Source organism: Molossus molossus, unplaced genomic scaffold (assembly GCF_014108415.1).
Source record: "Molossus molossus isolate mMolMol1 unplaced genomic scaffold, mMolMol1.p scaffold_m16_p_13, whole genome shotgun sequence".
Classification (NCBI taxonomy): domain Eukaryota; kingdom Metazoa; phylum Chordata; class Mammalia; order Chiroptera; family Molossidae; genus Molossus; species Molossus molossus.
The window spans coordinates 17,275,314-17,290,957 of NW_023425348.1; the positions used below are offsets into that span (position 1 = coordinate 17,275,314).

At 37.8% G+C, this 15,644-nt stretch overlaps 1 protein-coding gene across 1 annotated transcript in view; it reads left to right on the top strand.

The window, feature by feature from the left end:
• Window positions 1–297: 297 nt before the first annotated feature.
• ZC3H12C (zinc finger CCCH-type containing 12C) overlaps window positions 298–15,644 on the top strand; it is a 65,829-nt gene continuing 50,482 nt past the window's right edge. Inside the window, exon 1 of the mRNA XM_036259478.1 lies at window positions 298–343. Coding sequence (XP_036115371.1) covers window positions 320–343 — 24 coding nt within the window. The 5' untranslated portion in view covers window positions 298–319. The remainder of the gene's footprint in view (window positions 344–15,644) is intronic.

Sequence of the window (15,644 nt, forward strand, 5' to 3'; positions counted from 1 at the left end):
CAGCAGGTGCTGGTTTGCCAACCTCGACTCCACAGGAGGCGAAGGAGAAGGAAGAGGGAAGGGGAGGAGGAAGCGGCGGCGGCGGCTGCGGGCGGGAGGTCGAGCAGCGAGCAGGCAGGGGGAGAGCCGGCCCGCTGTCCGCGGAGCAGCGGCGCGGGCGCGCCTGAGCCGGGCCGGCGTGGGGCCGGCGGGCGGGCGGGCGGCATGGGGGAGCCTCCCGCTCGCCCCGCGCCCTAGCGGCGGCCGCCGCGCCCCAGGGCTGAGCGAGAGCGCCGGCACCGGAGGCCCCGGGGCTGCCCGGCGTCCAGGGCATGGTGTGATGGCTGCTGAGAAGAGACTGCAAGTAGGTTGAGCAACACGGCGGCGGCCATGCGCGCGCGTGCGGACGGTGTGTGGGGCGAGCCCGCGGAGGGGCGCGGGGCCGCGGCCGGGGAGGGCGCGCGGGGCGGGCCGAGGGGGCCGCTGTCGCTGCGGCCCCGCGCCCGCTCGCCGCTTCCTCGTGCGGTTGGCCATGCCGGGTAGCGGTCCCCAGGTCTGTCCCTCGGGAAGGTGTGGAGGCCCCCGCGGGAGCTCGGTCCCGAGGGAGCGGGCGAGGGGAGGGAGGCGGGCCGGGAGGCCGCGGCGGAGCGCGGGGCGGAGGAGCCGGGGCGGGAGCGGCGGAGCCGGTGATCTTCGGGCCCAGGCGGGTCGGACGCCCGGAGGTTGAGTCACTGAATCCGCGGCCCCCGGGACTCGGGTGGGGCCGAGGGGAAAGCCGAGCGCATCCTCCGCGCCGGCAGAGCCGCCCCGCCGGGGTCTCGGGGAGGTGAGGCCGGCCTCCGCGGCCCCGCGGCCTAGGGCACCGGTCCACCCTGCCCGCCCCAGGGCACGGCCGCCGAACATGGAGGCGAGCTCGGCGCCCCGGAAGGAAACGGACCCCCAGCCCTGCGGCTCGGACCCTCGCGCGCTCGTGGGTGAGGCAGCATCCGACAGCTCCAGCCCCAGACCGTAGCTTGTGTGTCCATCCACCCTGGCACGCAAACCGCCGCCGCGCCGCGCCGCCCCGGCCCTAACGTATACCCTCACCCCACCTCGACCGGCTTGCACCCCTCACTTTGGCTCCAGCCGGATTTCCATGGTCACCCAGCGTTCATTTCAGCTGGACTGGTTCACATTGTGCACTCCGTTCAAAGACGTGTTACAAATATAACTTGGAGACATGAATCCTGCTTCTCTTCTGTAAACTGTCTCATCCTTCACCCCTTTTTAATTCCTTAGAAAACAGCCATAACTTCCAAGTACAGGTTTTTCTAACTGGGTTTCTTGCATTTTGGGCAAGGATAACAGCCCCGGTTTGTGCTCTGTGTATTGTGATAAAGAGGTGAAATGCTAATTCAGATTTAGGGAAAGTTTTCCTATTGGTTGCAAGACTGGAATATCCCCAGGCCCGGAGGCCCTTGTCGTGTCAGATCTTTTCTTTTTACCATCTTACAATAGATGCAAAAATACTTTGGGCTAAGTACTGTATATTTAGAAATTTTGGAAAGTTCTTCATTTCTTCACTTTCATCATATTTTTCTAATGCAGAAAACAGTGGATATGCCTCAAACATATTTTTTGAACTTTCTAAGTACCACAAGAAGTCATGAATACAGTTATGTTTCTATTTTTAAAATCTTAATATATTTAGAGCTCAATGGGTATGACTTCCATTTCTTTGATCATTTACATATACAATTAATTTTAGTAGTAGTTTTTTTTTTAAATATTGGTGTTATCTGATGTTTGAATATAAAAATAACAGCACCAAATATTTGTGAAGTTATCTTATTTTAATAACCTCAGGAAGATGCTTATTTCACACTTGCCTCTCTCTTCACCTGTTTTCTTCCAATTTGGCATTCTTATTTTAAGTTACCTAAATCTGTCTACTTACAGGCACCCTAAAAATATCAAAATGGTCTAGTAACTGACTGTTCATCTATAATTCAAAATATTTGAGTATTTTAATTTAAGAATGGGTTTTACTTTTCAAAATAAGTTACAATTCTGCCTCTAAGCATCTGTCATCACAAAAGTACTTAAACACTATAAACAAAGTAAAATGAACCTTAAAACAAAACAATAACAGAAAAGAAGCCAGTATTTTTAGCCTACATTTAATAATGAAACTATTTCATTATAATGGAAAATATTAAAGGATAGGAAACAGAAGTTTGGAATGTTTGTATGCTGATGGAGTTTTTATTAGTCACTTTCTTTTACTACCTTTTTGTTTTAGTTACCAGACTAATAATGATATCCTACTTTATATTAGTGGCTTGTCTGGAGCTATGTTTTCATGGATTACATCCGCCAAATTGGACCCCAAGTGGTTAATGGAAATTGTATTTTTAAAAATTTTTTCTCATTCTTCAACCGGGTTACCTTCATTCTAGCAGACCACAATGGTTTCTACATTAATTTTATTTTCTATGACACATATAAAGTGTTATCATTTTATGACTTTTTATGTCATTTTATACCCTTTTTCATTGTTCTTGTACACAAATTCAGAAGAATTCTACTTTCATTCTGATTTGATTGCAGTTTTAAAGAAACAAGTTGTGAAGTAGGAAGTTTTTTTCTTTCAGTGTTAGAATTTAGGATTGCAAACTAATCTGTGGTTATCGTTATTTTGAGACTGGTAAACTATTCCCTCAGCAAATAATTATTTAGTTTCAGTCTAGGTGCTGAGTAAGGCCCCTGACCTGTAAAAGGAGATTGTGAACAGATGGAACATAATGCTAGATCAAATGTCTTCAATGATAGAAGAGAAGTAAATTCAGGTATTGGGGAAGGCTGCATGCTAGGCCTCAAAGGTGGGATTCAAGTACAAGCATACCTCAGATATCACAGGTTCCTTTCCAGACCAGCACAATACAGGAAGTGTTAATCGTTTTGCTGGTGGAGGGTCTTGCCTTCCATTTTTAAGCAAAACAAAAACAAAATATCTGTGAAGCACAATAAAGAGAAGCATAATAGCCCTGGCAGGTTTGGCTCAGCGGTTAGAGCATCCAGCACCAGAGAGTCCCTGTTTCGGATCCGGCTAAGGGCAGGTACCTTGATTGCAGTTCATCCCAGCCCAGGTTGGGGTCATGGGGGTGGCAACCAGTTGATGTGTCCCTCTCATGTCGATGTTTCTCTCTCTCTTCCCCCCTCTCCCTCCCACTCTGTCTGAAGATAAATGCAAAAATGTCCTCGGGTGAAGATAAGAAAAAAAAAAAGCATGATAAAATGAGGTATTGCCTGTAGGTAAAGCTGGCTGTGGGTGAGTCATTTCTAAATGACTACTGTAAGTCAATGGACCCTGACAGGAAAGCAGGGATTGGGAGGCCTAATGTCTCCAGAGCATTCAGTGGATGATGGTGATAGTGGGTGATTAAGGTGGCAAAGATAATTTTGGCAGCCTAGTTCTTGGAAAGAAAAATGTTAAATAACAAGTAAACAACAAAAATTTATTAAATCAGAATTCTGAATTTAAACCTAAAAAACTGAGAATTTAGGGTTGGATCTCAAATATACCAAATTTTCTAAAAAATATTTTTGTGTTTTAAGTGTTAATATGCCTCATGGACCTACAGCGTATAAAATATGCCATTACAAAGCTATAATGTTGAGATTCATCAAAAACATGTTATAATCATTGCTGCTGTTTCATTATGAACAGATCAGAGAAATTATCAACAATTGAGAATGTGATTTTTAAAAATCTATTTCATCCCAAAATATAGTCAATATTTTGGTCATTCGGTATCATTTTCTCTTGATGAAATGTTTGAATGTTTGAATGTATGAATGTTTCTATTCAACAGAGGATTGTTTTGCTTTCTTAAGATGAAACTGGAGAATAGTCACCCATAAGGCCTACTGGGTATATCTGATTTTATGTCACAACACTGACAGTAATTCTTATGCACAGTGAATTAGACCAAAGACAAGTCCATAAGCACATTCTGAACATTCAAAGCATTCTGCCTGTAAGATAATTATCAAATCGTTAAGGGTGTATAGGGAATAAGCAGAAAATCCCAAGGTCTCCCTGCTCACCTTGAACATTTTTCCCTAGCCCTCCTCACCCTTTGCCTGGCTCAGCCTTGTTATTTGGACCGCAGCTTAGATCTGTTTACTCCATTGTAGTATCAGATTGATAATTTATCATGCCAAGCATTGTTCTAAGTGCTCCACCTGTATTAATGCATTTAATATTTACTAGACTTCTATGAAAAAGTATTTCATTACTTTTTTTTTTCTTATGATGAAATGAAACCATAATGTTAAATAATGAGTCTCACAATAATGGCAGAGCAAGAGTTCCAACTTAGGCTGTGTCTCTGTTTTACCAAATATTAAGATCTCTGGAACCTAATACATGTTCATAAATGTGTCTGTTATTGTGAGGTTTAAATAATGTAATAGAAGCATCTTATGAGTTTGGTTCTTAAAAGATACGTCTTTTCCTTGTATAATTGGATAGTACTTTTTAATTTCTTTTTATTTTTTTTTTATCCTCACCCAAGGACATTTTTCCATTTTTTGTTCAGGTAGAGTGGGGGGGGGGGAGAGGAACAGAGAGAGAGAGAGAAACATCGACGTGAAAGGGACACATCGAGTGGCTGCCACCCGCACAACCGACCAGGGCTGGGGACAAACTGCAACCGAGGTACATACCCTTAGCGGGAACCGAACCCAGGTCTCTCAGGACCGCAGGCCGACGCTCTAATCGCTGAGCGAAACCGGCCAGGGCTGGATAGTACTTTTTAAAGAGCTTTTAACATGCACCAAGGATTTTAACATACACCTTCCCCTTTTCACATACAGGAAGGATTTTCTTAAGCCATTAAAAATATTTCAAACATTTCTTCCTAAGAATATGTTATTTTATTTAATCATTCTCCTATTTCAGTTAAACATTGTGTGTGTGTGTGTGTGTGTGTGTGTGTGTGTGTTTTGCCAAAATTTAAATATCATAATTCTTAAGTTGAACATCCCAGTAAAAAAAAAATTTCTGCATCTTAGTTCTTAGGTTGGATTCCTAGAAGTAATCATACAAGATTATAAATACACTTTTAGGTTTTTGATGCCAAAATGCTTTCCAGAATAGTTTTGCTGAAGTGTACACTAGTTAGCTGAGTGAGAGTGCTGATTGCGTACCGAGTTTGAATGCACTTTAACTTTTAAAATTTTGACAGTTTGTTATATGGGCATTAATATCTAATTTAAATATTTTTCCAACTTATATTTTAAATTGATAAAGTAGTACAAGTTGTAAATATTTTGATAAATATCTTCCTGACAATTTTTTTATTGCTGTAGTTATACTTTATAGGATTTTTACTTGGGTTTTAAAGTAAAAACCTAGAAGCATATCCTAATTCCCCAGTTTTAGGCAAAATTATTTGCTTACTCCTTGTGTTTTCAAAATACTATATATTTCATAACACTGCATATTTAGTGATACATAATTATTTCTTCTTTGTTTTTTATTTCTTTTCTGCTTTCTGTGCTTCTGCTCTTCACTTCCTAGACCATAAGGATTAACTGGTAATACAAAATATGGATAACAGTACCTGATACTGTGCCTAAGATGTTTTATCTTGTTCATAGTCTCTGGGCTGCCTGAGGAGGACTCCATGGTCCCAGTCTTCTATGGCGCTTGATACATGGTGGAAAATTTCATGAGTGTGTCTTTCTCGTTAAAGACCATATAGTACTTTAAATAATAATAATCTGGTGATGTGGGTAGGATGAACAAAAGCCAGTACATGGTTAAGAGATGGACACAATAACACAGGGCAAATAACATGATTGTTTCTACCTAAACATTTTTAAATTAACTTAGAATGCATAATGTGATTTCTTGAGAGGCCATGCACATTTGTCGTGTAAGAATATAATTAACCTTATCTACCCCACTTAACAGGGGAAGGAGATTATAAAAGTAAATTTTCAAACAAGTTAGTCTTTCAAGAACAAAACATTTTAACTATTTTAAATGGAAGAATATATATATATACATGCACTATACTTTTCTACCTTCAAATAATATGTAGCCTGTAATTTCACTTATGAAATATAATAATAGCTAACATTTTGGGGGCACTAACTCTATGCCAAGCATAGTGTTAAGCACTCACGTTAAAACTAATATAGTTTTATAACAATTCTATAGGGTTTACACTGTTGTTTTGCCTATTTTCCAGGTGATGGAGCTCATGCCTAGAAATAGTAATTTTACCAAGGTTATTGAGATTTCTGATTTATCCTAAATAGCAATACTTGCTACACTTTTCTTTTGTTTGAAGATGGTGGGGAACAGCAGGACTCCATGATTTGTATTAATTTATATCAATGATTTTTGGTGTTTTCTCCTTGATATTAGCTGTTCCTTGCTAACATTGTCACTCCTTCCTTCTAGTATGCAGCAGATATTTGCTATGGACTATGAAACTGCATAACAGCTAATATTATATCCAAAATAAAAGTACTTAGGCAGTGATTGAAGGCTTTTAGGATGCTCAGGACTGAAAGATTGTACTGTATGGAGAGAGCAGGTGGAGCCTCTGAAATCAGCTAAACCTGGATTTGAATCCCAGCTCTGCCCTGGCTGTGACCAAGTTTCTCTTTGATTTCTGATTCATCAAACACTGTGCACTTGGCAGAGCTGTTTTTACTGTTTCAAGATAATAAGTGTGCAAGTGCCTGGCACATAGAAGGTACTCAATATTAGTATAAAATTATTTAATAGTATCCATTGATTTGATTGGACAGAGATTTTATTTTTTCTGCCTACTTATTCACTGGCTCTTAATTGTGTTCTGAATAATTGGGATTATCACAAATAAAATTTCTATAAAGTCAAGTTGACTATTTTTGCTTTAAATATCAGTTTATAATTTAGATTTTTCAAAGGACTTTCAAATCTATTCATGTCTTTTAGGGTAAAGCTAAAATTAGTTTTTGTTCTTTGTTCTTAGTCATCTGTACTTATTTCCTATTCAAAATTATGTGGGCTTAATTTTATCCTTATTCTGTGACTTAGTCTGTTTCAAATCTTAACTTTTTTGTCCACTTACAGGGAACAGGTTTTCCAAATAACTGAAGCTACCACCTCATTGTTGACTTAGATGTTTTTTGTTTTACCTTTAAGTCATGATTTTCTTTTATTGCCCCACTTAGTTGATGATTATGTATTAGATACTTTTTTGGAACTTTGCTGTAATGTTCAGTGATTAGTACGGCTGTATAAAGCTTTAAATGTGCAATAAATTATTTTGATAAAGTAGGTATTATTTCTGTTTTGTTACTGTCTTAAGTAACATAAAAATCATGGGCTATAAGTATGTTAAAATTAGCAATATCATACACAAGAAAAATAGTTTTAAATAGAGAAATGTTTTTAAACTGCATTTCTATTAACTACTTCCATTTTATCACATTTTTCAAAATCAGAGAAAATATAAAGTGATGTGAAAATCATCTACCGTTCTCACCTAGAGATATAACTTAAAGTTTTGGTATTAGTGTTTTCTTTCTTTTTCTTTTTCTTTTTTGTCAATATAAACACATCCTATTTTTAAAATTATATGCATATGTAGTTTCTTGTTGTTCATTCAATATATCATGTGTTTTCCTCTGTCATATTGGCTGAATGACTTTCCAACATAGTCAAGTACTGCAACTTAATCAAGTTCATACTGTTGAGTATTTAGAATGTGACGAGTGTTTTTTGTTGTAAACAACAGTGTGATAAATGTACATGTATATAGATCTTAGTACACACTGATGAATATATTTTTAATAAATTTCTATATGTAATCATGCAAATTGCCCTCTAGAAAAGTTGCACCGATGTATATTCTTATCTGCAATGCAGGAGTATCACAGTTTCTCCATCCAACCTGTCTTTGTTATTTTGATAGACAAGAATGTCCATAATAGTGCTAAGAAGCCTATTCTGTAGTATCAAAAAGACAGTTTGAATTCTGTTCTGACACTTACTGGCTATGTTATCTTGGGCAAATTTCTTATTTCCCTAAGCCTTTGTTTGTCATAACATTTGGTAATAGTACCTGTTATCATAGTAATATATAATATCATGGTTGTGGAGATCAATTGATATTGTATAATTAAAGCACTGAAGTCTTTGAGAGATTTAGAATGAGATTTCCACCCTGACCAGTGTGGTTCAGTTGTTTGAGCTTTTTCCCATGCACCGAGAGGTTACCAGTTAGATGCCTGGTCAGGGCACATACCTGGATTGTAGGTTCAATCCCCAGTAGGGGGCATGCAGGAGGCAGCCAATCGATGTTTCTCTCTCTTCCTTCTTCTTTCTCTAGATAATCAATAAAAATATATGTAAAAAAAAAAAAGAATGAGATTTTCCTCATTATATTTTATACTTGGTATACCTATGTTTTATACCTGGCAGTGGCTGATGTAAAGGAAAGTTATTTTTTAAATACCCATCTAGCTACCTTACTGAACTCTTTTATATTCTGTGAGTTAAATTGAAGGACTTAGTCCAATACTTTTTCAGTTAAGTCTCTTGATTATCAGGATATATAAACAGTGAGCCAATAATATCAATTTTTTTCCAATATTATAATTCTTTTTTTTCTTATTGCATTGGTTGAAATCAGAGAACAGTATTAATAGTGGGTATTTGGACTTATTTCTTACTTTAATGGGACTTCCTCTCTGATATTTTACTTTTCAAATTGTGATGGCTCTTGTTTCCTAACACAGATTTCCCCTGCTTTTATACACATATTCCGGAAAATATCTATAAAAGTTAAATGTGAGAAACTTTGAGATGTGCATACTATGGGAAGATTCCATTAAATTATTAAATCCCTAAATCTTTTGGACACATCTTTAAAAATATTTTTTCATCATTTAACTCATGTTTAATTGAACATGCAGTCAGTTTAAATGCGGTAAGGCTGAAATTTTACTGCTTTCAGCCCACTTAAAAAAATTCTATTCTTGTCTCAGTGATAAAAACTTTGAGACCTGTTCTTCTTGTTACATCATTTATAAAATATTAGCAAAGGTAAATGAAACAGTTTTGCCCCCTGGAATAAAACTCTTTATTCAAATAAGATCTTAGAATCAGGATCCCAGTACCCTCCTTACTCAACTTCTTTGAAAACCACTGCCACCCCATCCCCACCCAAGAAAGATTCAAATCATTTAAAACTCACACAATGACAGTGCTAGTGACATTGAACTTTTCAGAGACTAGCAAGACCACCTTGTGGTATCATGAAGTTTTTAAGTAATTTGTTTACGGATGTCCTAATTTAGCATGTTTTTTAAAATGATTAAGCATAGCAATATATACTACATGGAAATATGGTATGCACAAATCTAGGTAGTGTCTTTCTATCTTTATGTTACAAAAATTTTGGTTCTGGCATCTCTTTTTCTTTAGTTTTCTATCCATTAAATTTTTTAATACAATCTACATGCTGATAACTACCAAATTTCTATCTTCAATCCTTACTTCTCTTCTTTACACAGCTGTTTTGTGGACAGCACCACTTGGATAGCTATTGGTATCTGCAATGAAAATTATCTGAAACATCCTCCCAAATCTGTTCCTTTACTGATCTTCCCCACTTCAGTGTTACTACCCTCTCAGCTGTACAAACTAAAAATCTAGAAGTTCTTGATTCCTCATGTTCTTCTTTCATCTCCCACACTCAGTCTAACACAGAACCTTTAATGAATATGTGTAATAAATTAAATTAACAAAGTTGCTCAATATTAGAAAAAAATATTACAGAATAAAATCTACCTGGTTAATATGTATCATTATAATTTGAATATACTACATAAATTATCTTTCTTATATTTAGAACTTTTGTATATAGTGTAAGTAAACATATACATATATTTGGTTAGTTTTGGTGCCATCTATGTTGGGTTTTGTCAACAGAATTATGCTAACCTCATAAACCAGTTTGGATGCTTTCCATTTCTTCAGCACCCTAATCTAACAGGAGTTTCCAGATGCTTTGAGGTTTTGCAGAATACAGCCGTAAAACCTAACAGTCTAGCATTGTTTGTCCAGAATAGAATAGAGGGCTTTTATTTTTTCTATGTTTATTCATACTTGCAGCCTTTTCTTAAATCAGCTTTAATTGTAGATTCTTAATTTATTGGCATGAAGATTTATGCAAAGAATACCTTTTATTTGATTGAATATTATATTTGTAATGTTACATATTTGAGAGTTCCCAACCTCTTAGTCACACTTTTAGGAAATTATTCACTCACTCATTCATTCCTTCATCATTTAGAACTAGCTCTTCATTTTATTTACCAGTTCTTTTTCTTTTTGCTTCCCAATTTATTTGTACTTTTAATAATATTCCTTTGCCCACCTTTATTTTGGTTTGCTCATTTTAATCTTTACAATTTAAATGTTTTATTTATTTTTTTATGTTTTTTTATTTTTCTTATTAATTATTTTTATTAATTTGTTTTTGTTACAGATGTTTCTCCTTTTTTCCCCATTGACACCCTCCTCCCCTTCCCCAGCTTTGTGGTCTATGTCCATTGGTTATGCATACATGCATATATGTTCTGTGGTTTATCTCCCCCCCCCCCCTTCTCCCTCTTCTGGGGTTTGTCAGTCTGTACCCTACCACTATGTCTCTGGTCAATTTTGTTCATCAGTTTGTTTAGTTAATTATATTTCACAGATAAGTGAGATCATGTGATATTTGTCTTTCTCTGCTTGGTTTGTTTCACTTAGCATAATACTCTCCAGGTCCCTCCAGGTCATCTCAAATGGTAAGAGATCTTTTTTTCTTCCATCGTGTACATGTACCACAGCTTTTTTATCCACTCATCTACTGATGGACACTTGGGTTGTTTCCAGACCTTAGTTATTATAAATAGTGCTGCTATGAACATAGGGGTACATATATTCTTTCTGATTGGTGTTTCCGGCTTCTTAGGGTATATTCCTAGAAGTGGGATCACTGGATCAAATGGCAGTTCAATTTTTAACTTTTTGAGGTAACACCATAGTGTTTTTCATAGTGGCTGCACCAGTCTGTATTCCCACCAGCAGTGTACTAGAGTCCCCTTTTCTCCACACCCTTGCCAACACTTGTTGTTTGATGATTTGTTGATGGCGCCATTCTGACAGGTGTGAACCGATACCTCATAGTTGTTTTAATTTGCATCTCTCTGATGATTAGTAACGCTGAGCATTTTTTCATATGTCTCTTGGCCATTTGTATGTCCTGTTTGGAGAAGTGTCTATTTAGGTCCTCTGCCCATTTTTTTTTTTTATTGGGATCTTTGTCTTCCTTTTGTTGAGTTGTATGAGTACTCTATATATTTTGGAAATTAATTCCTTATCTGATGCATCATTGGCAATTATGGTCTCCCAGTGGTAGGTTCCCTTTCCATTTTCTCTTTTTTTTTTTTTTTTTTATCCTCACCCGAGGACATTTTTCCATTTTTTGTTCAGGTAGAGTGGGCGGGAGAGAGAGAAACAGAGAGAGAGAGAGAAACATCGATGTGAAAGGAACACATCGAGTGGCTGCCACCCGCACAACCGACCAGGGCCGGGGACAAACTGCAGCCGAGGTACGTGCCCTTAGCGGGAACCGAACCCGGGTCTCTCAGGACTGCAGGCCGACGCTCTAACCGCTGAGCCAAACCGGCCAGGGCTCCCTTTCCATTTTGATGGTTGTTTCTTTTGCTGTGCAGAAGCTTTTGAGTTTGATGTAGTCCCATGTGTTCATTTTTTCCTTTGTTTTTCTTGCCTTAGGTGTGTTGTCAGTGAAAATTCTTCATTTGATGTCTGACATTTTGTTGCCTACATTTTCTTCTAGAATTTTTATGGATTCACGAGTTACATTTAAGTCTTTTACCATTTTGAGTTTATTCTTGTGTATGGTGTGAGTTGGTGGTCTAGCTTCATTTTTTTTTAAGTAACTGTCCAATTTTCCCAACACCATTTATTGAAGAGGCTGTCTTGACTCCACTGTATGCTCTTACCACCTTTGTCAAATATTAATTGAGCATATTATCTTGGGTCAATTTCTGGGTTCTCTGTTCTGTTCCATTGATCTATCTGCCTGTTCTTGTGCCAGTCCTAGGCTGTTTTGATTACAGTGGCTTTGTAGTATAACCTAATATCTGATAATGTGATCTGTCCTACTTTGTTCTTTTTTTCCAAGATTGCTGTGGCTATTTGGGGTCTTTTTTGGTTTCATATAAACTTTTGGAGTGTTTGTTCTATTTCTGTAAAGTATGTCATTGGTATTTGGATGGAGATTGCATTGAATCTATAGATTGCTTTGGGTAGTATGCACATTTTAATGATGTTAATTCTTCCAATCTATGAACAAGGTTTGTGCTTCCACTTTTTTATATCGTCCTCTATTTCTTTTTTCAATGACCTGTAGTTTTCTGTGACAAGGTCCTTTACTTCTTTGGTTAAGTTTATTCCTAGGTATCTTAATGTTTTTTGCTGCGATGATAAATGGGATTTTTTTTAGTTTCTTTTTCTGTGAGTTCATCATTGGTGTATAAGAATGCTGTTGATTTCTTGACGTTAATTTTGTATCCTGCTACTTTGCCAAATTCATTTATTAAGTCTAGTAGATTTTTGATGGAGTCTTTGGGGTTGTCTATGTTCAATATCATGTCATCTGCAAATAATGACAGTTTCACTTCCTCCTTTCCAATTTGGATCTATTTTATTTTTTCTTCATGTCTGATTGCTATGGCTAAGACTTCCAGTACTATGTTGAATAAGAGTGGCAAAAGTGGGCATCCCTGTCTTGTTTCCATTTTTAAGGGGAATGCTTTTAGTGTTTGCCCATTGAGTATGATGTTGGCTGTAGGTTTTTTATATATGGCTTTTATTATGTTGAGATATGATCCCTCTATTCCCACATTGCTGAGCGTTTTTATCAGAAATGGGTGCTAAATGTTTTATTAATTAATAAAATAAAATAAATATTTTATTTCTTGTTTTTTATTAAATACATTTACACTATTAATTTTTCCTTTGAATATCAGTTTGGCCACATTCTATAGGTTATAATTTTATTGTCATCCATTTCTAAATTTCCAGAATTTTATTCTTTGTGTTTCTTTAACTACAGAGTTATTTGGAAGATAATTTTAATTTACAGATCCTGGGGCTTTTGGGGGGGTGGTTAAATTTATTTTTAGCTATCTGCTGCTAATTTCTCATTTTTTATATCAAGGTCAGTGTATGTTTCCGTTCTTTTGGTTTGAATTTTCCATAAGCCTTGGAAAGTTGGTCTAGCACAAATGTCTGTCTGTATCTCAATTTTGAAGTCAAGCAACTCTTAGTGAATTATTTGAGTACTTGAGATAAGGGTCATTTTTATTGTTGTTTAAATACTGTATGCCCTTGAGTTTGATGCCATTATCATCATTTTAGGTCTGTAGATAAGAGAAGTAAATCTAATGTTTTGGATTGTCAGGGCTTTTTGTCATTTTTGTGTAAGGATAGAATGGTATAACTAAATAAGCTGATTTCCCAGTTTGTTTTAAAAGTATTTGAGTTTCTTAAATGGCTTTATCTGCGTGTAGATCTTAGATGTCTTAGGCCTGGTTTTCTCCCTTCTGTGTTGCCTAGGATGTCCTGGGGGTTGGAAGAGCCAGCAGTTGTAGTTACTCCCAGGCTCTCCTTATGCTCTTTACCAGTTTAATCATATTTCAGAGAGCATCTTCCAAATACTTCCCACTTTTACTCCCAAGATTGTAAAGCTTTGGCAAGGGGCAGGGGGGGATTAACTCTTCTTTCCTGACCTGATCATGGATGGGATGAATAAAGAGGTATAGCAGAATTATAGGAATTAATTCCACATTCTTGAAAATGGAGAGTTGTGGCAATTCAAGTCATTCCTGTAAGAAAATTAACCAAATACTTTTTTTTCCGAAGAAAAAAATGCTTCAAATTATTGCCCTTTTATTTTCCATTAAATTTTCTAATTTTCAGTATTCTTTCAGGTCTTTCGATTACGTTAAAGAGAGATCCTCTGATTGGTCCTTATGTCTTTAAAACCTCCCTTTTGAATAAGAGTAACAGTAGGAAACATTCTTATTTAAAAGCGAGGTTTGACTTAAGACCAGGTTCGGGGTATAGGTAGTATATGTTTAAAATATGGTTTTGAAAAAACATCAGGAATCAGCATATAAGAAAAAAAAGTCACAAAAATAATTTTGTGAGTTTGGTTGAAGTAGGAAATTTTACTGCTGGCCTCGGTGGCCCAGAAGCCTGTGCCAGGTTGGCAGCTGCAGCTTAGCTTCGAGACCATCCGTGCTGTGATAACCTTGAGTGCATACAAGGCAGGTGGAGAACACACTTTGGAACTCCTGAGTGACAGCCGGAAGCCAGAATGCCAGTTTGGCAAGTGTGCTGTCAGGTGCTGAGTCTTGGGCCTGATCATTCCATATAAATGTTTATTTCCTACTTTGATAGCAAATGAGTACTTAAGTTTTATGTGCCTTTTAATTGGGTACTTATTTGATGATGAACACCTAAAATAGGCAGGACAGTTCAACATGGATTTATATTAAAATTCTGAAATAATTTTTGTATTAAAAAGATAATCAGAATTATAATATAAAATAAAGTGACAATTTACTTATTTTAGAAAGACTGGTTCTGAAGACTGACTAATTTGTTTAGTTGCCAAATCTTTGCTTCCCAATAAAGTAGGTTTTTGCTTATCAAACCCATTGGACTAAGAACCTCTGCCAGGAGTGAGAAATAGGGTAAGTTGTTTCTGTCCTCCCTATCCCTGCTTCTGTGATGCACATGCACACATACACATTAACACACACGAGTGAGGTGGAAGACAGGTGCAGGTACAAGGAAGGAGATCCAAGGGCCAGAAGCATGCTACGATTCTTCTGTTTAACAGTCTCTTCATCTAAATAGTCATGGTTTAGCAAGCTATCCTTATAATATTCCTTGTACCTTCCTCAAGAATCCTTCATACTTAAATTTTTAATACTTGCTATAAGCTTATAAGTATCCCAATACCCTCACTGATCTTTCATTTGGAGTTTTGGTTTTTGGTGGGGGAGAGATCGGAGAAGCAACTAGGAGGGGAGTGTTTAGACTGCCAAATGGCAGCATGAAGCCTCTAGGCATCTTGAGAGCTGGGGAAGAAGATTTAGGATGGGTTAGAAATAAGGCAGAAGCGTGACACAAAGGAACCTCTTGCTCCTTGAGGCCAGGCAGTTCCTGCCACATGTCTTTCCCTCACCTTCAGCTCTTCATTGGCTGTCAGTCCTGGCCCACCAGGTCGTGTAACGGCTGGGAAGAACTGTGATGTTGAGAGTGGGAGACAGAGGAGCACTTCTGCTTTTCTTCTTTATTCCTCTAAGTTACTGTCCTGTATTTATTCTCATTCATTCATAGACAAATGTGCTTACCTTTTTCCTCTCCTGCCCCACTGAACCCATTCTCCTGATTTAAAGTTGCAAAATGAAAAAAAAAAGACAAAAAGGAAAACATCCATCCCCACCCCCCCAAAAACTATCCTTCTATAGTTTATTCCTTTCCTGCCAAACTCATTAAAAGAATACATATACTACCATTTTCTTCAGCA